The 24,013-nt window shown below is 45.0% G+C and overlaps 1 protein-coding gene across 1 annotated transcript in view; it reads left to right on the top strand.

Annotated features, from left to right (window-relative positions):
- Positions 1-9,515: 9,515 nt before the first annotated feature.
- The window catches only part of EXTL1 (exostosin like glycosyltransferase 1), a 28,844-nt gene continuing 14,346 nt past the window's right edge, over positions 9,516-24,013 (top strand). Inside the window, 5 exon segments of the mRNA XM_051988165.1 lie at positions 9,516-10,871; positions 10,874-11,460; positions 18,578-18,671; positions 19,605-19,712; positions 23,842-23,961. Coding sequence (XP_051844125.1) covers positions 10,626-10,871; positions 10,874-11,460; positions 18,578-18,671; positions 19,605-19,712; positions 23,842-23,961 — 1,155 coding nt within the window. The 5' untranslated portion in view covers positions 9,516-10,625.

Here is a 24,013-nt window from a genome sequence, read left to right as displayed (position 1 = left end):
TTTACAGGTAAGGAAGCTGAGGCACACAACTGATAAGTATCCAAAAATGGATTTGAATTAATGTCTTCTTGACTTAAGGTCCAGTGCTTTCTGCACTATTGCATCACCTAGCGCCTTGGCAAAAATAAAAGAAGTACCCAGAAGAGATTGAGCTGGTCTGTCAGTTCTTTTATTTCTACCACTCAATCTCTTAGTGCCTTAGTATCCTCATCTGTAAAATAAGGTTGTTGAAAGGAATATTTCTTCTAAATCTAAGCCTATGAATGATCCACGATCAACAATAAAATCAAATTCTTGTAGAGATTTAAAATCTATAAACTTTTTTTCTTACAATAGTCTCAGGAGGCAGAGATTAAGTGACTTGTCCAGGATTGCATAGGTATTGAGTCTCAAAAATAGGCTGTCTGAATTTGGGTGAAGAAGTAATATTGAATAGTGCATGGAGTCCTGGACTCAGAGCCCAGAAGACCTGGATTCAAATTTTACCATAAACAGCTGTGTGGCCTTAGGCAAATCACTTACCCTCTTCCTAAACCTCTGCTTCCTCTTCTGTAGAATGGGGATAATTCTACCTGAATCACAGTGTTGTTCTGAAAGATCAAATGAAAATACACATAAAGTGCTTTATAAACCTTAAAGCACTATATAAATTCTAACCATAACTACTATAGAATACTGAAGCCAGTAAAATCTGAGTTCAAATCTTACCTTAGACTTTCCCTAGTGGCTAAGTGAAATGAGCAGAACCAGGAGATCATTATATATCTCAACAACGATGAGGATGTATGAGGATGTATTCTGATGGAAGTGGATCTCTTCCATAAAGAGAGCTAATTCAATTTTAACTGATCAAGGATGGACAGAAGCAGTTACACCCAAAAAAAGAACACTGGGAAATGAATATAAACTGCTTGCATTTTTGTTTTTCTTCCCGGGTTATTTATACCTTCTGAATCCAATTCTCCCTGTGCAAAAAGAGAACTGTTCAGTTCTGCACACATATATTGTATCCAGGATATACTGTAACCTATTTAACATGTAAAGGACTGCTTGCCATCTGAGGGAGGGGGTGAAGGGAGGGAGGGGAAAAATCGGAACAGAAGTGAGTGCAAGGGATAATGCTGTAAAAAATTACCCTAGCATGGGTTCTGTCAGTAAAAAGTTATTTAAAAAAAAAAAGACTTTCCCTAGCTAAGTGATCTTGAACAAATCTCTGACCATCTCCCCTAGTCTCAATTTCCTCATCTGTAAAATGGGGAAATAATATCATCTCACCACTTCCATCCCTAAGTTATTGTGAGTATCAGGCGGGATGAAATTTGTAATGTGTTTTGCAAAACTTTAAAGAACAATATAAATGGCTGGCTATGGTTATTGTTATAGAGGTAGCCTGGCAGAGTAGATAGAATTCTAGACTTGGAGCCTGGAAAACCCATGGTCAAATTCTGCCACAGATGTTTACTAGGTGTGTCACCCTGAGCAAAACATGTCACCTCTTTCAGTCTTAATTTTATCATCTGTGGAATGGGGATAATAATGTCAATTACCCCACAATGATTGTGATGAGGGTCAAATGAGTTATCATGTGTAAACTCTCTTGAAAATCTTAAAAAGATATACATATTCAGATTCACAGCTTCCAATCTGTGCAAAGGATGTCAAAGATATTCTAATCCAATTCCCTCGTTTCATGGGTGAGGATGCTGAGGGCTACAGAGATTTGGTGACTTGCTTGGATAGTAAGTGGCAGAGACCAGTTGAACTCAGGATCTCCCCTGAATTATATTTCCTCTACACTACATGTCAATTATTATTAATAAATTTTGGCTTCCTTCCCCTAAACATCAGTCACAGATGAGTTCAAGGAAGACAGATTCTTTTGAACATCAGCAGGAGCTAGATAGGATCAGAGAGGTAAATGTTGAATCTCTAAATTGAACTCAGGATCTCCCCTTCATTATGCTTCCTCCGTACTACATGTCAACTATTATTAATCAATTTTGGCTTCCTTCCCCTGACACCAGTCAGAGATGAATGAGTTCATGGAAGGCAGATTCTTTTGAATCAGCAGGAGCTAGATAGGATTAGAGAGGTAAGTGTTGAATCTATAAACAATGCCTTCCAAAGCTAATGAGGAATGATTTCAATATTAGCCCACAAGAATAATTTGGAGATTAAAATGATCAGAGTTCTGGGATTATCCCTCCACAGAGTTCTTTGGGGCAGAAAATCGGACACTGTCTATATTTCTGTCTGGAACTCCAGGGCTCTCTTTCTCCTGCTGAAAAACTGTGTTTCCGCTGCTCCCTACATGTGTAAGTGTTTATTTTGTGGTGGAGGATGTGGGGAGACACCCAGACGCTCAGTGGTCAAAAGAGAAAACATCAACAGCCAAAGGGTAGCTTAACAGCCAGCCTGTGTATTTCCATGGTGATCATCTTTGGAACCCAAAGCACCTTCTCTCCTCTTCATGGTGGTTATCACATCACATCTTTTTCTTCCAACCCTCACCCCGAACCCAGATTATCAGGGTCTATTTCAAAACTTCCTTAATTTCATGTTGAGGAAGTTCTTACTGTGGGTTAACCAGGATTCTTCTCTCTATAATAGAAGTCTTGGGCATTTTCTTAAGTTTCCTGCCACTGATCAATGTGTTTTAAAGTGGATAAAAAGCTATTCTAAGCACGGAACTTGTGGAAAAGGGATTAAATGTGTTCTGTCTTGTCCCAGAAGGAAGAATCAAGGAAGAAGGGCAGAAAATCTCAAAGAGGCAGAGTTAGATTTTATGTCAGGAAAATTCCTAACAATTATAGCTATCTGAAAATAGAATGGATTATGTGTGAAGTTATAGGCTTTCTCCATACTAAGAGGTCTTCAAGCAGATGCTGGGTGACCAGTAGTTAGGAATATTGTAAATACCAACCTTGTCCAGATAGGGGTTGGACTAGATAGTGTTTCAGGTTCCTTCCACTTCTGAGGTCCCATGATTTTCTTCTGGATTTTTCTAGTCACACTATAGGAGTCTGAAAATTAACTATTTGTTAAAGGACCATATTTGCATACCATAGGAAAGGTTTTTTAAATTTGGGATTTATAATTTATACATATATATGTATATATATTTCCATTGGTAGGAATCTTTTTACTGATACCAACCCTAAATTTGGCTTGATCTTAAGATTATTCTATTCATACAATGGAATAGCAGCACAATTATTTCCATCTTCCCTATTATATCACCAAGTTTTCTTTTAAAGAAGTTATGGATACAATTACAGAGTGGGAGTATATCTTTCTTTTTATTTTTTAAGATCTATTGGGCTTTTTTATTTAAAATGTTGAGTTTCAAATTCTATCCCTCTTTCCCCTCTCTCCTCACTAAGACAGCAATCAGATATAAGTTGTACATGTGCAATTATGTAAAACATTTCCATATTAGTCATTTTGTACAAAGAGATGAATAAAAGAAAAGAGTGAAAAATAGCATAGTTCAGTCTGTATTAAATAAATATCAGTTCATTCTCTGTAGGCAGATAATGTTTCATCCTTAGTCCTTGGGGGTTGACTTGAATCATTGTATTGCTGAGAATAGCTAAGTCATTTAAATTCCTCACCATAGAATGTTGCTGATATTGTATATGTTCTCTTGGTTCTGTTCACTTCACTATGCATCAATTCATGTAAATCTTTCCAGGTTTTTATGAAATTACCCTGCTTGTCATTTCTTATATACAATAATATTCCACTATGGAGTCTGCAATTATTTTTTAATTATTGAATTATAATGTGATTTCCTTTGTAATCATATCTATGCATTTGATTTTATGAATTTTAAAATCTTATTCTTAGAAGGGCTCCATAAGCTTTACCAGACTCCACACTATGACAAAAATTTAAGAATCCCTAGATAGAGGAAAAGGTGGGGAATTCAGAGTCAGAAGATTTGAGTCCCTATCTTGACAATACTTCCTACTAACTCTGTGACTTTGTGTGAGACATTTCCTCTTATTTCCTCTGTAAAATGAAAGACCTAGACTAGATGAGCTTTAAAGACCCATCTCTAAATCAATCAATAAGCATTTATTAAGGTCTGATTATGTGCCAAGCCCTGTGCTAAGACACTGAAGATAGAGGGACAAAAATGAAACAAAGCCTACCTTCATGAAGTTTATATTCTATAAAAGGGAAATGTATATTATAAATACATATAAAATAAGGGGATAGATCAGACTTGTGATTCCATTGGCATTGAGAACTTCAGGATAAGGAAATTCCCTCTACCAGTCCAATTCCCTGCATCCTGCTATTTAGCTCTCTTCCATCCAGAGGGTGCTGGTTACCTCCTCTCCAAGTACAATGGACCAATTATACAGAAGCTCAGCTGACAGGACTATAGTTTTTTCCTTCCTCTGATTCAACGGGCTTATTTAAAAGCAATCAGATCCTACTGCCCCACCCTCAATACAAAGAGCCTCTTCAGGTAACTGTGGGGATTCATCTTTCTAGGGATGTTCACCCATGTTAGCTCAGGTCAAGCTTTTTACAGCTCTCCTCCTTATCTTCCAGGTATTTGCATCAGACTTCCCAGGAGACTCTTGGTCCCATTATTTTATCTTTCCATCTCCTGCATTCCTCTGGGGCAGCTAGACCTGGTCATGCAAATCACTCCAAAGTGATTTTAGAGTCCAAAAGGGAGGGGCAGAATTAGCTATTTACTCTCAGAACAGACTCTTAGGGAAGGTAGCAATCTCTCACCACATCTCTAATGTAGTTGCATTCTCATAATGTGTATGAAAGCTATTTGTGCATTTCCCTAACTAGAGTATAAGTTCCATGAAGGTTCTAATTCTCTGGAAAGAAGAAAATAGGCATTTATTAAGCATTTACTATTGCCAGGCTTTTCTAAAAATTACCTCATTTGATCCTCACCCTAATCTTGGGTGCTAATTATTAATCTAAATTAACAGTGGTTCAATGACATGCCCAGGGTTACACAGCTAAAAAATGTCTAAGGCAAGATTTAAATTCAAGTCTAAGTAGATGCTTAATAAATGCTATTATATTATGCAGGAACTATGTCTCTTCCATCAAAAGAAAGATTTGTCAAAGATGGGAGACATACCTACTGCAATGTGTTGTAACAACACAAACATACAGAGATAGATAGATAGAGAGAGAGAGAGAGAGAGAGAGAGAGAGAGAGAGAGAGAGAGAGAGAGAGAGAGAGAGAGAGAGACAGAGAGATAGAGACAGAGACAGACAGAGAGAGACAGACAGAGAGAGACAGAGAGAGAACTGGGAATTGGAAACTCTGATTTTAATCCTGGTTTTATCACTTTCTTATGATTGTGACTTTGGGCATCTTTTGATGCTTCTTTATAAATGAGAGAGTTGAATTAGACATAGTTCTGAGGCCCCTCCCAGATCAAACATTCTGGTCAAAGGGTCCTCCAGTTCTAAGGACACTTTGCCCTGTAACATTTTTTGTTGTTGTTCTGATATGGATCACTAAAATGAGGGACATGGAGTCACCCCCTCCAAGTTTGTCATTTATGAAATGGAAAGCTTGGAGCAGCTACATTTACACCTGAAAGAGCATCACACTTTGATTTCATTGTCTCTGCTTTTTTCCTTTTATGACCTTCAACTTCGCTGAAGTCTAAATGGGGCACATCCTTAAAAGAACAGGAGGTGGGAGGAAAGGATGGAGGTTCATTAGGTGAACTCTAAGATCTCTTCAGCTCTAAATCTATATTAAAAAAAAAAGAAATTTGCATTCTCTTTAAACATTTTTAAAAAGTGGATCTTTTATCTTTATGATATATTTTTCCAGATATACATTTTTTGTTTTCATATATATCTTTGTACCTATACACACATATAAATGTATATAGTATATATAGTACAGTATATATTTATTTACATATATTTAGATATGTATATAGATATATATGTTTAGATATAGATAGATATCTAGGTGTATATATGTATATATATATATGTACATATATATAAATATAGGTATAAGTATATATTTCCATTCTAGTGGGCTGAAAGCTATCCTTTGCAACTAATAACAAAAAAAATGGAGGAAAAAATATGCAATTCAGCAAACTAACAAACACATCAACCAATTCTGACAGTATGTGCAAAGTAAGGAACTTTTTTCTCCTCCTGTGTAAGCTGGAGTGGAATCCCTAAAGTGCAACTGAGCTTATGAGGAGGAGCCTCTCAAAGCTGCCCCTCTTACTTTTCCAGTCTTCTCACAGTTTTCTCCTCTTTACTCCCCTGCTTTCCAGTGACACTGACTGGCCTCTTGTCTCTTCCTGAGGCACAGCATTCTATCTCTTTACTCAGGTACTTTCACTGGTTATCTCTCACACCTGGAATTAGTTCTGGCTTCTGGCTTTCTTTTAAGTCTCAGCTTAAATCTCACCTTCCATGAGAAGCCTTTCCCACTCCCCCTTAATGGTAGTGTCTTTGCTCTGATGATTGCCTCCAATTTATCCTGCCAATTGCTAGAACATGGCTGTTTGCCCCTCATCTCTCCCATCAGACTGTAAGTTCCTTGAGGACAAGACTGCCTTTTGTCCTTCTTTATATCTCCAGAGTTTAGCACAATGCTGGGCACACAATAGGTACCTGATAAATGTTTGCCGTCCTATTACTGAAGGTGAGATTCCAAACAACCAAGAGGATAAGGAAAGCTTCTTTGTGTATTCTGTGGACTCTAAAATGAGGCAGAGGTGCTCAGGCCCGGGAGGCAGGATATGGTAGAGAGGGTCCTGATGAAATCAGCCCATCAGCTGTCAACAGCTGTTTTTAGGAGGGTTCTGGGCGCTGCCCAAATCAGCACCATCTCCTGATGGCATCTCACCTTCCCCATTCAGGCCCCAAGGGAAACACTTTCCAACTCAGTTCTAACAAGTCAAGGTATCAGCTAGGCTGAGAGACACCCAGGCTCCCCACTGGGAGTGGGGCCTGGAGGCAGGTGACGATGTGGAGTGAGATTAGACAGGAAGGCAGGACCGGACATAACCCAGAAAGAGAAAACGTTGTTGGGGAAGGGGAGAGGGGACTGTTCCGGAACTGGCCAGGAGAGTGCAGGGAACTAGAATTTAGACTCATTTAGGGCTCTGGCTTCTATAGTGATTATGGCATATATTGAATAGAGCATTGAACTTGAAGTCAGGAAAACTTGGGTTTGAATTTCACCTTGGGTATTTATTAGCAGTGTGACCCCGAGTAACATTTCAGATCTGTTTTCTGTTCTGCAAAAAGGAAGTTGTCTCTTCTGGCTTTGAGTCAGTAATCCTAAATCACTTAGTCTCTGAGTCTCAATTTACCCTTCTGCAAAAGGAGGAAAATGCCTTCCTGTGGAATATTGTGAGGTTTTGCAAGCCTTAAATCGATGTGGAAATGGGAAGCCATCCAGGGTCTCTCTCATCTTTCTCTTCTTTTTTTGGTCCTTGACCACACTCCTTTTTTAAAACTGACTAAACTAGCCTACTCTTATCTCCCCACATTTCTTCGTGTTAATGGACTTTCTTGGCCCTAAATTTATTCGTGTTGGTTGAGATTTGTTTTTTATGAGAGTTCTTGGGTCTGACTCCTTTATCCTGCCCATGTATCTCTTATCCCCCAGTGATACCTTGGGCTCCTGGAGGCCAGAAACCATGTCTTAGTATCCAAGATTCTTAACCTGAGCTTTGTGAAGTTATTGGGTCTTTTTTGGGCCTTTTCCCCCTTTAATTTTGTTAGCTGAATTTCCATGTAATTAATTTCTTTTGTAATTCTATGTTTTGAATTCTATGCATTTTATAATATGCAGTAATAAGGCGTCTGTTCCATTACATACACATTGTGGAGCAGGGGTTCCCTGAGAGCAAGGATGCTGTTTCCCTCCTCAAAATCTGAGGTTTGAGAAAGAAAACCCAAAGAGAACACTCGTATATTGATAGCAGACTGAGCAAAGACTAGAAAACCTTGTTTTCTGACTCCCAGACCAGGGCCCTCACCACCAATACCATGATGCTTTCCTGTTCCCCAGCCAGCTGAATGATAAGGACATACTTCCCTTTAGTTGATCTGAGTATTGGGAAGTGAGAAGACCGTCTTATGTGATGATCAGGTCAACCACTCAACAATGCGTTTACAATGACAAAAATGAAAAAGTCCCTGCTCTCAAAGACAGAAGGGAAAAGGAAGCATCAATAAACATTTATTAAGAGCTAACTCTGTGCCAGTGCTGTGGATTCAAAGAAGCAAAAGACAATCTCTATCCCCAAGAAGCTCACAGTTTAATGGGAGAGATAATGTGCAAACAGATGTGCCCAAACAAGCTATATACAGGAAAATAGGAAACAACAGAGGGAAGGCACCAGGATTTAGAGAAGTTGGGGAAGGCTTCCTACAGAAGGCTAGAGTTGTGACTTAAAGGAAACCAGGGAATGTCCGTGGCCAGAGTGGAAGAGAGTGTTTCAGGCTGGGAGTCAGCCAGAGAAAATGCTCCGAGCTGAGGAATATGGCGCGGCTTTTGTCCTTGGAACATCCAGGAGGCCAAAGTCACTGGAATGGAGAACATAGTAGGAAGTAAGGTGTCCGAAGACCGGCAATGCAGGAGTGGCTAGGTGATGAAGAGCTTTGGGGGCTAAGCGGTTTTGTTTTGCAAGAGGGAGCCCCCGGAGTTAAATTGGGGGCTGGGGGAAGGCGGGAATATCATAAAATGACAGGATCGAACCTGGGCTTTAGTCCCTGAATGAAGGATGGATTGGAGTGGAGGGAAGGAGATTCGACGTGGTTTAGTGCAATAGTCGCCTGGGTTTTGAGCCTGAGGGACTGGGAGGATGGTATTGCCCTTTAGTGTAATAGGGAAGGTGGGGAGGGGAAGGTCATAATGTCCATTTTGGACAGTGTGTGAGAGAGAGAGAGAGAGAGCGAGAGAGAGAGAGAGCGAGAGAGAGAGGTTTGGAGAAGGGCACTAACAGCTGGGAAGGAGAGGAAATCAGAGGAGAAACCTATTGGCCCTGAGCCTGAGCTCGGGATTTCAGAGACATAAGGATTCCAACCAGGGGCAGAGGGGATGGCTGCGCGAGGTCCCGAGGAAGACGCGCGGCAAAGTCTGTTAAACTCGTTGAACCCCAGTTTCCTCCTTCACAAAATGAGCGTCTGATGTCACCCCTAAAGCCTCTTCCACTCTCAGTTCTTTGCTCGTACGAGCAGGAAGGCTGGGACCGGGAGGATCCGGGGCGAGGACGAGGGGAGCGCAGGCCGTCTGTGGGCAGCCCCGGGCGGACAGCGCTCTCCGCGGGGGTCAGAGGCTGGCTGCGAAGGGGTTACTCGGAGGCTCCGCCTCTCTGGATGCAGAGCCAATCAGGGCCCGCAGGAGGAGCTGGGTGGGCGCTCCGAGAGGGGGTGCGTTTTAGAGGAAGCGCAGCTGCCCGGCGGTCGGAGGGGCTGGGAGCCGGAGCCGACGTCCGAGCAGCAGCCGGAGCCGGGGAGCGGGCGGGCGGGCGGGCAGCTGGACGCGGGCAGGCGGCGGCAGCGGCTCCGGAGGGGCCGCTCTAGCGCGAGCATCTGGGGGCCCTGGGAGCCCGAGATTCCAGCAGCCTGCGGAGGGACAGCGGAGGTGGTGACCGAACCTGCCGGAGAGAACCGAGGCGGCGGAGGCGAACTCAGGCGGCGGGAGGCAGCCCGCTGCCCGCGAGAGAAGGGCGCTCCCTGTAGACAGAAAAAGAAGGGCCCGGGCCGGGGTCGGGGGCAGGGGTGCGAGCAGTCGGGCGGAGGGGGTCACTGACACTGCCCCCCCGGGAGATAGTTTCTTCGTGGCGGTGCCGTGGTCCAGAGGTTCATCCCTAAGGCGGCATTCCTGGAACCACGGGGAAGCGTGAGCGTCGCTCCTGCTGGGGCAGGTCCCCGTGGACCCGGCGGTCACGGAGGAGGAGATCAGAGCCGGGGCTCTTCACCCCACTTAGCGCCCTGGACTTGGGAGTCCTGGCTAGAGCCTGTTCTGGAAGGGGGTTCTACTCCCTGTTGGGGGAGACCTCCAGTTCTCCACGGGCTAAAAGGAAACCTCTCTAAGTGAAGGAAATCAAAGGGTTAAAGTCCCAGCTCAGTCAGTAAGTTACTGCCTGACCCTAGGCAAGCCGCTGAATCTCTCTCTTTCCCCGCTCGTCTTCACAATAAGAAGGCTAGGTTAGATCACCGAGTCTTTCGTTTATTTGGATTCTTTGAGAGTGGAGAACTGTGACAGTTGCCCCTGTATACTCACTCATGAAGTGAAGACTTGTCTCTGCTCTCTGCCCATCCCGTAATTCTCCCCGGCACTGACCTGGTTCCGAGTTGCATCAGATCGGGCAGGTGCCCTGGGACCTGGGAGGTAGATGAGACAAAAGGCATTTGGCTCAATCTCTGTGACCAAGGCAGCAGCGTCCTGTGCCATAGAGAGCAGGGAGAGAAAGATGGAGGACTGGATTGGAGCAGGCCCTTTCAGGTAGAGGAGGGGAACTAAATGGACATTGCTTTTTTTTTTTTCCTACCTTCCGCCTCTGTGAAACCCCCTTACTGCACAGCATCCCTCCCTCTTGCATACCTTCCCACCTGATCCCAGGTAATCTAATGGACATATGCAGTCCAGGAGGAGGAAATATCTTTGGCTGATACTTTCAGCCTCCTGGCTGCTCCTTCTCCTCTTAGGGGCTCCTCGATTCCGAAAGCTTGCCATCCTCCCTGGCCTCAGACCCAGGACGCTGACCAACTGGCCCCAGTGGCTAGATCAGGGGCTTCTACCGAGTTTTGTGGGGCCTGAGGAGCTGAGCAAAGAACCTGCCCACCCTCCTGTAGCACCCATCAATGGCGGAGCCAGAAGCTTGGCTGCCTCATGGAGACATGTTTTGATACTTCCAGGTGCCAGAGTCAAGACTTCAAGGTGTTTGTGTACCCCACTGGGCTGACCCAGCCCATCTCCGAACTTCATCATAAAGTTCTGGCTTCCATTGAGGGCTCCCACTACCACACAGCCAACCCTGAGGAAGCTTGCCTTTTTGTCCTCCCAGGGGATGCCCTGGATCCCCAGCTGCTCCCGCTGTGGAATGGAGGGCGGAATCATCTCATTTTTCAGCTCCACCCTGACTCTTGGCCTGGACTGGACTTTGATCCCGGGCAGGCCATGGTGGCCAGAGCCAGCCCCACACCAGAGACCTTCAGGCTTGGCTTTGATGTCTCCCTCCCCTTCCTCCCCCAGAGCTACCCACAGAGGGGTGGGAGTCGAAGCCAACTGGTCCATCTTATCCCCCCTCCTGGAGAGGACCTCTTGGCCTTTGAAGGCCAGTTAGACATGTGGGGCACTGGCTCTTCCATCCAACGGGACCAGAATGCTATCTTGAACCCCAGTGATCACCATGGCGAGACCATCAAAGGCTACAGGGACGGGCCATGTAAGCAGGACCACGCCATGGAACAGTAAGTCCTGCCTCTCCTTTTACTTCCCACATACTTCTTGAATACGCTGAGTAGCCACAGACAAAAAAGGGGAGATTGGAGGGAGACAGGGAGATGGGACTAGGAGAAGAGGATCTTACAAGAGAAATTAATCCGAATAGTACTGAAGGATATCAGGGAGTAATGGGGCGGGGGGAGGGGGGAACACCAAAATCTGAATTTGTCAAGGAACCAGTGGTGGAATCCCAAATTGGTAACTTTTTAGCTGTGTGACTTTGGGCAAATCAGTTGCCCCTCTGGGCTTCAATTTTCCCAGCTATAAAATAACTGAATTAGAGGTTCTTCAAAATCTTTTTCCCACTCTCAGTTCTATGATCCTATGATTTGTAGAGTTTAGGGAAAATTTCAATCCAGGCAGTGAGACCTCAAAAGGTGTGGCCAAAAGAACAGATTGTAGACTCTCTGTCAATTCAATTCAACAAATATTTAATAAGGCACCACTGTTTATGGCCTGCAGGGCTAAGAACTAAGGGAGATACAAAGATGAATAGTTCTCTTAGAGAGAACTTATAAAGCTTACAGTTTTTCTCCCCGAACTTTAAAAACAAGGGAAATGATTGCTTTATTCCTACTTTAGATTCCTACCCCTCTTCCCCCACCCCAATACCTCAATTCCTCAGATTTACATATAAAATAGGCAAGGGAATGTGTGGGGTGGCCTCTGAAAAATCATATTAAAATGTTTAGTCTTGAACTCTTTTAGGCATCAAAAGCTGTGACAGTCAGATCCTGTCCCCACTCCTCCCTACTGAGGAATGGGGGACTCCAAGCAGACCTCCTCCTCCTCCAAGGGGTATAAGAATGACCACAGTGATCATCTTCCCTTCCTTCACCAGAGGAAAGTGAAGTATGAAAAGCAAAAGTAACATGCTTGGGAATGAAAATATCCCCAAGCATTTTAAGGAAGGAAGAGTGTTTCCTTCTAACTAGAAAAAATCTTAATCTAAGTTAAGTTCTCTCATTTTATATATTAGAAAACTAAGGCCCAGATGTGGCAGATTAAGAATTTGAACCCAAGGCCTTTGGAATTCTTTCATCCCAAGCCTAGTGTCCTTTCCTTCATCAAATTCTCCACTAAAACTGACCCTTAGTCCAACTTTGGGGATAGGTGAAAGTGAGGGGAGGGAAGGGTCTTCCCAATCCAGTCCATTCCTGTCCCAGCTATCAGAGAAGGACCTGAATAACTCTCCAGAGAGAATTCTTCGATTTCACTGATGTCCACGTGCCAACTGGAAGATGTTTTCATTGAAGGAATGAATGAATGGCTTTGGAAAATGCTAAAGTAATCTTTTCTTCCATTGGAGGTCTCTAAGTGACTGGATGATCACTTATTATAGACAGTATTCTTTTTTTTCAGGTATAGATTGGACCAGAGGGTCACTTCCAATTCCTAAAGTTTTTTTTTTAATTCTATGAGCCTCAGAATCACTTGCAACCAATCAAAAATCAACAACTGGTCAACAAGTGTGGACCAGTGTCATGGGAAGAGCAAAAAATTTGGAATCAGGAGATCTAGGCTTGAATTTCTGTTCTAACACTTTCTAGCTGTGTGATCCTGGACACACACACACAAAAAAAAACTTTACTTCAATTGTCTCATTTGTAAAATGGGCATGATAATAATATTTGTGTTATTCAATAGGAAGGTGAGAAAAATAGTTTTGTAAATTGCAGATGGCTATAAAAATATGGAGTTGTTGATGTGACCTAGCACATATTATGTACCAGGCTCTTTGCCAGCCTCTACAGGGTGCAGAAAAGTATAAGACATGAAAAATTAAATAGATCTGGGAGTTTTAATGGAGTGTAAGCTCTATACTAGTCAGCAGTATGATGAGGTGTCAAAAAAAGTCATTTGAATTTTGGACTTTGTAAGGAGAGGTAGGGTTTCTAGGAATAGGAAGATGATGGTCTCTCTGTTCTCTGTCCTCATCAAACAACATTTGGAGTACTGTGTTCAGTTTTTGGCACAATTTAAGAAGGACAATGATAACCTAAAGAGTGTTCAAAGCAGGGCAACCTTGATGTTGAGAGGCCATGAGTTCAGTCGATTTAAAGATCAGTTTAATGAATTGGGAATGCTTAGTTTGGAGAAGGGAAGACTCAGATAAAGGCTGAAGAGGAAGCAAAAGCGATTAAAGATGACAGGGTGGGAGCCTGGGAGAATGGCCAGAGTAGCAAAGCTAGGAGGAGGAAGTTATTTTGGGGAATGAAAGATAATTTAGTCCAGTTTAGGACATATTGAATTTAATGTGCCCAAGGGACATCTAGGTGGAGCTGTCCAGTAGGCAGCTGAACATGTGGATCTGGAATAATAGTAATGGTAATAATTTGCCTTTTTATAGCTAAATGAGAGAGGTCAGAGCTGGAACTCAGCTTTATTCATGGTGGAACTCAATTAAAATGAAAATAAGCTGTATTGGAAAAACTATTGAGTAGGACCATCATATGGGGGATTAGATTTGTTCTAGGGCAGAACTAGAAGTAAGGAAAGGAACTTATAGAAAGGCAGATTTTGATCTTAATGTGTGAAAGAACACTTTTTTTAATAAAAAATTTTATTTTCAAAACACATATATAAATAGTTTTCAACATTTACACTTGCAAAACCATGTGTTCCAAAATTTTTTTCTCCCTCTCCTTCCCCCACAACCTCCCCTAAACACTAAGTAGTTCAATATATGTTAAGTTCTAGAAGAAAACTTTCTAACAATTAAAACTTTCTCAGAGGGGTATGGGCTGCTTCAAGAAGGCAATAAGGCTCCAAGGAGAGGTTGAAGGAGCATTTTTCCGAATGTGTTTTAAATAGGGACTCCTTTTGGGGTGCTTTCTGGGGCACCATCCAGCTCTGAGGTTGTATGAGATTGAAAGACAGAGTTCAAGGACAGATATATCCTTAGGAATATCCACATTTATGATATTCCTATTGGAGGAGATGGAAGAACCAGTGAAAGGCCAAGAAGGGATGGTCAGAGAAGTTGGAGGAAAACTAAATGGTTTGTTATTAGAGAAGTCAAGAAAAGAGCGAAATCAGGCCTCAAGTATTAGAAGAAATGCTCTATTTAAAGTCAGGAAGGGATTCGGATTCTACTTCTGACTCCTAAGTGTGAAATGATGGGCGAATCACTTAATTTCCCTGAAACTCTTTTATAAAATGAAAAGTTTGGATTGGAATTCAGGAGTTCTTAATTTGGAATGTGAACTTTAAAAATGGTTTTAGTATTTCAAAATAATTCTTGCAATCCCATGCATCTTATTTATTTATTGGAGGCAATCTGGATCACACAGCTAGTAAGTGTCTAAAGTCAGATTTGAACTCAGAATTTCCTAACTCAGGCTTGGTGCTCCATCTGATATGCTTTCTAGTTCCTCAACAACATTCTTGTTTAGTCCTATTCAACCCTTTGTAACTCCATTTGGGGTTTTCTTGGCAGAATACTGGAGTGGTTTGCCATTTCCTTTTCCAGCTCATTTTACAGATGGGGAAACTGAGGCAAACAGGTTGAAGTGACTTGTTTAGGGCCATCTAGATGGTAAATGTTTGAGGCTGGATTTGAAATCAGGCCCTCCTGACCCCAGCTCTGTTCTCTATTCACTGTGCCACCTAGATGTCCCTTGCATTTTATTTTAAACATTTAAAAGCACGCTGAGAAGGAGTCTATAACCTTCAATGGATTGCTGAAAGGAGTCTGTGAAACACAAAGAGTTAAGACCCTCAGGGTTAGACTTGAAAGAATTCCTTCCTTGAGGAGCTTTGCAGACTGGTAATTTTTGCAGAAAAGAGAGGCCTCCACTTTACTTGGAAGGAGAGAGATGACCATTCCTGGCTGGAGCAGGAGGAGGCTGACTAGTCAGTCCTTAGAGCCTCCTACAGCTGACTTGTAGGGGAATGGTTAAATTCATGCCTCCCTGGGGTCACTCAAGGACTCTGGGGATAGTGGCTTTCCCCCAGGACTAGGCCAACTGGAACCTGGCAAACCTCAAGTACTCCCTCTTTCCTCCCTCCCTTGTCCTCCCTACCCCTCTCTCTGTCAAAGTAATGGAGGCCAGCTATTCTGGGCTCCCCATCTCTCTCCCAGGAATTCACCATGGGGCCAAGTACCCACAGGGCTCTGGGGTTATTTAGGATCAGGTTCTGTTAAAGAGCCCTGATCCCCTCTAGATGGAGGAAAGGGGAGTTCGTGGTTCCAGAAATCCCACCTCCTCCAGGAAGTCTGCCCAACTCATTCCAAAGAACAGTCAGGGTCATTGTCCTGGGGCACGTACCTGCCTGTCTCGGATGGGGTTATGGGGGAGAGTTTGGGTACAAAATGTGGTTATCATGCTTAGTGGTTAGGACACTCCCAAATAGCTTCAGCTGTATTTACTAACCTGTTATAGTTCTATCCATAAATATAACTTAGCTGTTATTGAAGTGTCCGTGGGTAAGAAGTTAGATCAGTTTGTTCCCCTCTGAGTAAAGTCAACAACATAGGTTTAGGACATAGAATGTTAGAGTTGAGAAGGAAACAAGCATTTATTAGGCACCTACCATGTGCCAAGCATTAAGTGCTTTATAAATTTTCTTTCATTTGATCCCCACAACAACCTTGGGGGTAAGGGCTATTATTATTCCTTTTTTTACAGTTGAGGAAACTGAGGCAGACAGTGGTTGGTTGCCCTGGCCAACTCCTGAATTCCTGAAGCTGGATTTGAACTCAGGTTTTCCCGACTCCAAGGCCAGATCTCTATTAATTTTGCCACCTAGAGGGCCCCTAGAGGTCACAATGTCAGAACTGAAGGGTATCCCAGCATCTAGAGTCCAGAACTGGGAAGGGCTTGAGAACAAGGAACTAGGTCTAATGCTGACAAGGATATTCAAGGCCATTTAGTCTCTTCCTTTCCTTTTAGAGATCAGGAAACTGAGACCCAGGGAGGTTAAATGACTTCCCAAACAAGTAGGAAGTTTTCAAAAATGGGATTTGAACTCAGATCTTTTGATGCTTACAAGAATTACAAGAGTATCAAAGGGAAAGATGTCAGAGCTGGGAGGGCTCTTAGAACACAGTGTCAGAGTTGGGAGGGCCCTTAGAACTCAGTGTCGGAGCTGGGGGGGCCCTTAGAACCCAGGAGGTCAGAGCTAGGAGGGCCTTAGAACCCAGGAGGTCAGAGCTGGATAGGTTATAGATTTATTTCAAATATGACATTATAATAGAGTAGTTGAAGGCCAGAATTGGAATCAGGAAGAATTGAGTTCAAGATCCATCTCTTACATATTGATTGTATGACCCTAGACAGGTCCCCTTTCAATGCCCCAGATAATTCTTTCAAACTCAAAGTGACAGAGGAGTTGTTCTCTACGAGGAATTCAGTGATGCAGCCTTTGGCCAGGACCTTTTTATTTCCCTCCAAATTTCAAGAGAAACCTCCCAGTTTGGTTTTGCTTTGGATTGGCTTTGTGATGACATGGGTGGTCTTTGCCTCAGTTTCCCTCAAGCCAGAGGCAACAGACCAGAGATCAACAGAGAAGCCATATACTCCGAATGGAATTCTTCTGAGCTCCAGGTAAATAAGCTTAGCCAGAGAAAGAGCCAATTCCCAGCCCCCTCCTCCTTCCTCTTCCCCCAGCCCAGCCCAACCACTCAGCCGTAGGCTTGGTGGGTCATAGAGCTCTTGGGAGGAGCTGGTAGCAAGCTCCCGTTCCTGTTTCCCAGCCTCTGAAGGGACCAGTCAAGGCTGCCAAAACAGGTTTTTCTCCAGAGGGTGGGGCTGGAAGACCAGACTCTTTCCCTGAGGCCCCCCACTCCCCTCACAAATCTCCTTCCTCTCCCCCACCCTGCTCGTCGCTGGTTGGGCTAGAACTGCTGGTAGCCATGGGGCCAGAAATTGGGTGACCCATTTTTTCCACCTCTCACACGCCCTGTTCTCTTTGATGTGAGGGTTCTGTACCGTCCCTCTCTCTTCCTGCTATAGTATAAGAACACTGGCTTTAGTTAGAGAATCTGAGTTCAAATCCTAGGCAATGTGCCAGCTAGGTAACTTGGGTAAGTTACTGGTACTGCATCTACTTCCCTATAAAACAAAAAATATATAAATAAATAAAAATATGTAAAAAAAAGTGAAAAAAGAAGATAATCTCCAAGATTCTTCCCAACCCAAATTCTATGATCTGGCCTTTGCCAGCTGTGTGATTTTGGACTACTTCTCTCTGAACCTCAGTTTCCTCATCTATAAAATGGGAATAATAGTTCTTGAAATGCCTGCTTCACAATGGTATTGAGAAAATATCATGTTCTAAGCCTTAAAGAGCTGTATAAAAATAGTCATTTTCTATCATTATTGGAAAATTGGGAGAGAAGGTTGGAGTTCATGGTTGATTTCCACACGCAGCTGTGTGCAGGGTGAGGTTGGAGAGCGCTTGTCCCTAGGACTCTCCCAAAGGAATTCTGTCGGCAGGACCCAGGTCCTCAGGTCTTTGGGGATGGCTGAAGCCTAGGCAGGTCCCCCCACCCCCATTCCTGAGATCCCCGTGGCCAGAGGGGCTCTGGTGCCTCTGGGACTTCCCTGTGTCCTTATCGAAGTGCTCATCTCAGGCGTCCTCGCTTGGGGATGATGAGCCCAGGGGAGGGCAGGCTCTGGGTGAGGTTGCTGGGCCCCTTAACAGACGCATGAGCCCCCCCCCTCACACCCATATACCTTGTCCCAGGGAACAGAGTGGGCCTGTGTAGGCAACACAGGCTGCCTGTGTGGTTGCTGAGCCGGGGGAGGGGGAAGTTAGGGATAGTCGAGGGCTGAGGGGAGTGTGTCCTCAACGTGTACAGAAAGGCCTTTCATAGTGTGGGCCACTGAGGAGTGGGGGGGGCTCGGGCTGGACTTGGGGATCAGGACTGATTACTCAGGTGGGGGGCCTGTGTGTGTGGAGGGGGGGGCGATGAGGAGTAGAGTTCAGAGGTCAAGTCAACAAGCTCTTTCCCAAGCATTCCCACGGCTTCAGGGAGACAGAGGGTCCTCTGTGTGTGGCTCTCCTGGGGTCTCCCCAGGGCTGGGGAGAGGGGGAGGAGAAAGATCACCTCAGCAAGGCTCAATGTCTGTCCCTTAGGTCTGAGGAGCGAAACGGCCTGCACAACTCTACCTTCTGTTTCATCCCCCCGAACTGCCACGTGGGCTCCTTCCGTCTCCTGCAGGCCCTGAAGGTACCACAGTGTTCCCTTTCCCCAGCTTCTCCCCATCCCCCACGCCAGCAGCTTCCAGAGTTGGAGGCTTCAGGGCATCACGTGCTCAGTAGGAACCGGCCAGTGACCTGGTATCTCCCAAAGCTATAGTGCTACGGGGTAATAAAAGCAGCGTCCGGTCTCAGGGACTCAGTCCTGCTTGGGCCAGAGCACGTCCGGAGCGTTGGGTTCCGAGGGCCGGGTTTCAGGCTGCACAGACCGTCCTTCAGAGGAGAGGATGGCAAATGTGCTCTGTGAGGGTCTCACGAGGGGGCTCGGGAAGTTCGGCCAAAGAGAAGGCCCCGAGGAGCTGAAGGGTGAGGGGGAGGAGAGCTGTTCTGTCCGGCCCCGGCAGGCAGAACTAGGGAGACAGGGAGAGGATGCTGGGGTGGAAGATTCCGAGCTCACCTCCATCAACAGAAAAAAGCTGGCTGACAGCTAGGGCTGCCTTCGCAGGGGCAGCGAGTTCCCCATCGTCTGAGCTCGCCAAGCATGACTTAGAGATGATACAGCCAAGCCCGGCCTTTAACAGATGGGAAACCGAGACCCCAGACTCAGTGGCCAAACTAGAATCCAGATGCCAGACTCTCTGTTCTTTCCCCTTGCCTAGACTCTGTAGAGTAGTCTTGTTTCTAGAAGGGGGCCCACTAAGTGCCTTCTAATCTGTATTTGGAGTGTCTGGCTGAGGCTATACCTGAGAAATCCCGAGCCCTGGGAAGAACTGGCCTCCTGCAGGCACTGACCACCCTCCCTCTTGTCTCGGGGCATTAGAACTACAGGAGACTGGAGCATTCTCGCACATCCTTGTCCTCCAATCAGTGAACTCTGCATGAGCTGTCCCATTCCACCACCAGTGACAGGAGGAGAGTCTGGGGCCTCCTCTGATGACCTCCCCCTTTCCTGCTCTCCTTCCAGGCAGGATGTGTCCCTGTGCTGCTGAGGAGGGGCTGGGAGCTCCCCTTCGCTGAGGTCATTGACTGGGGTACCGCAGCCATCATCATCGATGAGAGGCACCTGCTTCAGGTAAGGGCGACTAGGAGAGGCTGCTTTCCCAGAGACACGGGAGACCGATGACCCATAATTATCTTTTAAGGGCAGCAGCTATTGGAGCTCCCTCCTTTCCGCAGAGCACCACTGGGATCAAACGCTTGGACATGAAAGGACAGAGACAGAGTCAGTTAGCCCAGGGGCGAAGCCAAATAAAAATGGGGTCAATCTGCCTGCTGCAGATTGATTTAGAAAATCATGTATTAACATTACCTATGTTCTATTGTGTTTTATTAATTGCTTCATTCACTATTTATTAGACAAGTTAAATATTTTACTTAACATTATTCAATATTGTATTAAATTATTATTTTATCAAATATTTCTCAGTTACATTTTAATCTGGCCCAGACTGCTTAGGAGTGCTACTTGTGGGATATCTTGAATCTTGAGGGCATGAAGAAGCCAAAAAGAGCTCTGACCTGGAATCAGAACACCTGGGTTCTTATACTGACTCTGCCTCTAATTAAGAATTAGAGGGAATGCACTAGATGACAGAGACAGGCTAAAATAGGGGGTCAGAGATGATATGATTAAATTTAATTAGGATAATAGCTAGCATTTATATGGTATTTTAAGGTTTCCAAAGATCCTTACAAATATTATCTCATTTTATCCTCACAACAACCCTGGGAGGTAGTAGGTGCTATTATTACCTTCACTTTACATATGGGGAAACTGAGGCTGAAAGCATCTAAGTGATTTTTCCAGTGACTAAAGCTGCATTTGAACTTAGGAGTTCCTGATTCCAGTTCTATTCACTGTATCACCTAGTTGGGATAAACGTGAAGTCTTAGAGTAGGGTTCACAAAACAAAATTCGTAAATGTTAATTAGCTAGCAGAGGTTTAACTAGAGAGCAGTTAAAAAAAGATCTAGGGGGCTGAGTGGGTGGTAAGGTTAATATAAATCAGCTGAGGGATGTAGCAGCTAATAAAAACTAATGTGAGGTTGGACTTCATTGTGTTGTTCAGTCCTGTCCAACTTTTCATGACCCCATTTGGGGTTTTCTTGGCAAAGATACTGGAATGGTTGCCATTTCCTTCTCCAGGTCATTTTACAGATGAGGAAACTGAGGCAAACAGGATAAAGGGATCTGACCAAGCTCATACAGTTAATAAGTATGAGAGGCTGGAGTTGAACTCGGGTGTTCCTAACTCCAGTTCTTCAGTTCAACTGCCCCTCAAGACTTCATGAGAGAGACATAAAATCCAGAACTAGGGTGGCCCTGGTCCAATAGCCCATTATCAAGCTGTGCTATGTTTCATTCTGGGCAATACATTTTAGGAAGGTGATGATCAGCTAGAGAATTTCTGGAAAAGGAAAGAGTCACAAGATCAGGCCAGTTGAGGATGGGTAGAAGAACTAGATCCATGCTCAGCCCAGACTTACAGATTAGAGAAAACTTGGAATACATGAGATTTAAAGGGTCATGATATGGAAAAGGAGCCCAGAGCAAGGGGCAGAAGGGTCAGAGAGATAAGCTGAAGCTCAAAAACCTTTCTCAAATTCAGAGCAGCCCCACAGTAGGATGAAGGTCTTTCCAAGGCAGTCTCTTTTCTCCCCACTGACAGTCTTCAAGCCAAAGTGGAAGGGCAACCATAAGGGAGGTTGTAGGAGGGATTCTCTGGTTAGACTGGCCACCTGTTAGGTGCTGGGAATGTGTTTAACGCTGGACAGGTTATTTTCCTTCCCCTTATCGACAGTTTCCTCATCTCTGAAGAGAGACAATTGGAGTAAATGAGAGCCAAGGTTCCAAGTCTAAGCTAATGTAGTAAGCTACTTCTCAGTGGTATGTGCCAGAGGAAGAACATGAAGGAATGGATAAAAGGGAATCCTAGATGATCATTATTTTTTTTTTTAAATTTTATTTTATTTAATAGTAACTTTGTATTGACAGAATCCATGCCAGGATAATTTTTACACGACATTATCCCTTGCAATCACTTATGTTTCGTTTTTTCCCCTCCCTCCCTCCTCCCTCCCCCCCCCAGGATGGCAAGCAGTCCTATATATGTTAAATATGTTGCAGTATATCCTAGATACAATACATATTTGCAGAACCGAACAGTTCTCCTGCTGCACAGGGAGAATTGGATTCAGAAGGTAAAAATAACTCGGGAAGAAAATCAAAAATGCAAATAGTTCACATTCATTTCCCAGTATTCCTTCTTTGGGTGTAGCTGTTTCTGTCCATCATTTCTCCAATGAAACTCAGTTAAGTCTCTTTGTCAGAGAAATCCACTTCCATCAGAATACATCCTCATACAATATCGTTGTCGAAGTGTATAATAATCTCCTGGTTCTGCTCATCTCACTTAGCAGATGATCATTATTTTGAAGATTGAATTGGAAATGGGACCATTTGGACAACAGATCTAGATGTCTAGACCTGGGTGTCATAGAACACTGTTAGAGCTAGGAGAGACCTTAGAACACAGGATATAAGAGTTGGAAGGGTCCTTAGAATCCACAATGACTCAGGAGATCAGAGCTGGGAGGGCCCTTAGAACCCAGGAGGTCAGAGCTGGGAGGGCCCTTAGAACCCAGGAGGTCAGAGCTGGGAAGGCCCTTAGAACCCGGGAGGTCAGAGCTGGGAGGGCCTTAGAACCCAGGAGGTCAGAGCTGGGAGGGCCCTTAGAACCCAGGAGGTCAGAGCTGGGAGGGCCCTTAGAACCAGGAGGTCAGAGCTGGGAGGGCCCTTAGAACCAGGAGGTCAGAGCTGGGAGGGCCTTTAGAACACAGGATGTCAGGGCTGGAGAGCCCTTAGAACTCAGGAGGTCAGAGCTTGGAGGGCCCTTAGAACCCAGGATGTCAGAGCTTGGAGGGCCCTTAGAACCCAGGATGTCAGAGCTTGGAGGGCCCTTGAACCCAGGATGTCAGAGCTGGGAGGGCCCTTAGAACCCAGGATGTCAGAGCTGGGAGGGCCCTTAGAACCCAGGATGTCAGAGCTGGGAGGGCCCTTAGACCCAGGATGTCAGAGCTGGGAGGGCCCTTAGAACTCAGCAGGTCAGAGCTGGGAGGGCCCTTAGAACCCAGGAGGTCAGAGCTGGGAGGGCCCTTAGAACTCAGGAGGTCAGAGCCGGGAGGGCCCTTAGAACCCAGGATGTCAGAGCTGGGAGGACCCTTAGAACTCAGGAGGTCAGAGCCGGGAGGGCCCTTAGAACCCAGGATGTCAGAGCTGGGAGGGCCCTTAGAACCCAGGATGTCAGAGTTGGGAGGGCCCTTAGAACCCAGGATGTCAGAGCTGGGAGGGCCCTTAGAACCCAGGATGTCAGAGCTTGGAGGGCCCTTAGAACCCAGGAGGTCAGAGCTGGGAGGGCCCTTAGAACCCAGGAGGTCAGAGCTGGGAGGGCCCTTAGAACCCAGGATGTCAGAGTTGGGAGGGCCCTTAGAACCCAGGATGTCAGAGCTGGGAGGGCCCTTAGAACCCAGGATGTCAGAGCTTGGAGGGTCCTTAGAACCCAGGAGGTCAGAGCTGGGAGGGCCCTTAGAACCCAGGAGGTCAGAGCTGGGAAAGTCCTTAGAACACAGCTTGTCTGAACTGGAGAATACAGACCTGGAATCAGGAACTTTGGGTTCTACTTCTGACATTCACTAGCTGTATGATCTTAGGAAAATCACTTAGCTCTCTGGCCCTCAGTTTTCTCATTTGTAAAATGGGAATAATAATACTTGTCTTTCCTATGTCAAGAGGCATTTTAAGGAAACTACTTTGCATACCTTAAGCTTATATAGAAAAGGGAGCCATTGTTATTGTTTATAATATTACAGATTTTTAGAGCTGGAAAGGGCCTTTAAAATCATTAGTAAATTTCGTGCTTATGGAAACTGAAGGCCATTATTAATATGTGTTGGTTTTCCCCAGTTCTGGCTGAGATGATGCACAGGAGTTAGGAGGAATCTAAGAATGGGCTGGAGAAAGTTGGGAGGGCCGAGTCTCGGAGTTGGCTCGTAGAGTGTGGAGACAAGTGAGCGCTAGTCCCCAGATGCCTCCTTCCCCCTGCCAGAGAGCAGCGAATTGTGACAAAGTGATGGAGCTGGGCCTAGATTCCAGCCTAGATCCTGGCCTGTCCTTCCTTGAATTTCTCTGTGTGGTCCCTCAGATCAGGTCAGTCCTCCAGGGGCTGCCCCCGGCCCGGGTCCTTGCCCTCCGCCAGCAAACCCAGTTCTTGTGGGACGCCTACTTCTCTTCGGTGGAGAAGATTGTCCACAGCACACTCGAGGTGAGGCCGGGCCTGAAGGGGATGGGGCAGGTTGGGGGTGAGGAGATTCCTG

Source organism: Antechinus flavipes, chromosome 3, assembly GCF_016432865.1.
Source record: "Antechinus flavipes isolate AdamAnt ecotype Samford, QLD, Australia chromosome 3, AdamAnt_v2, whole genome shotgun sequence".
Taxonomy (NCBI): Eukaryota; Metazoa; Chordata; class Mammalia; order Dasyuromorphia; family Dasyuridae; genus Antechinus; species Antechinus flavipes.
This window is presented reverse-complemented; position numbering and strand designations above follow the sequence as displayed.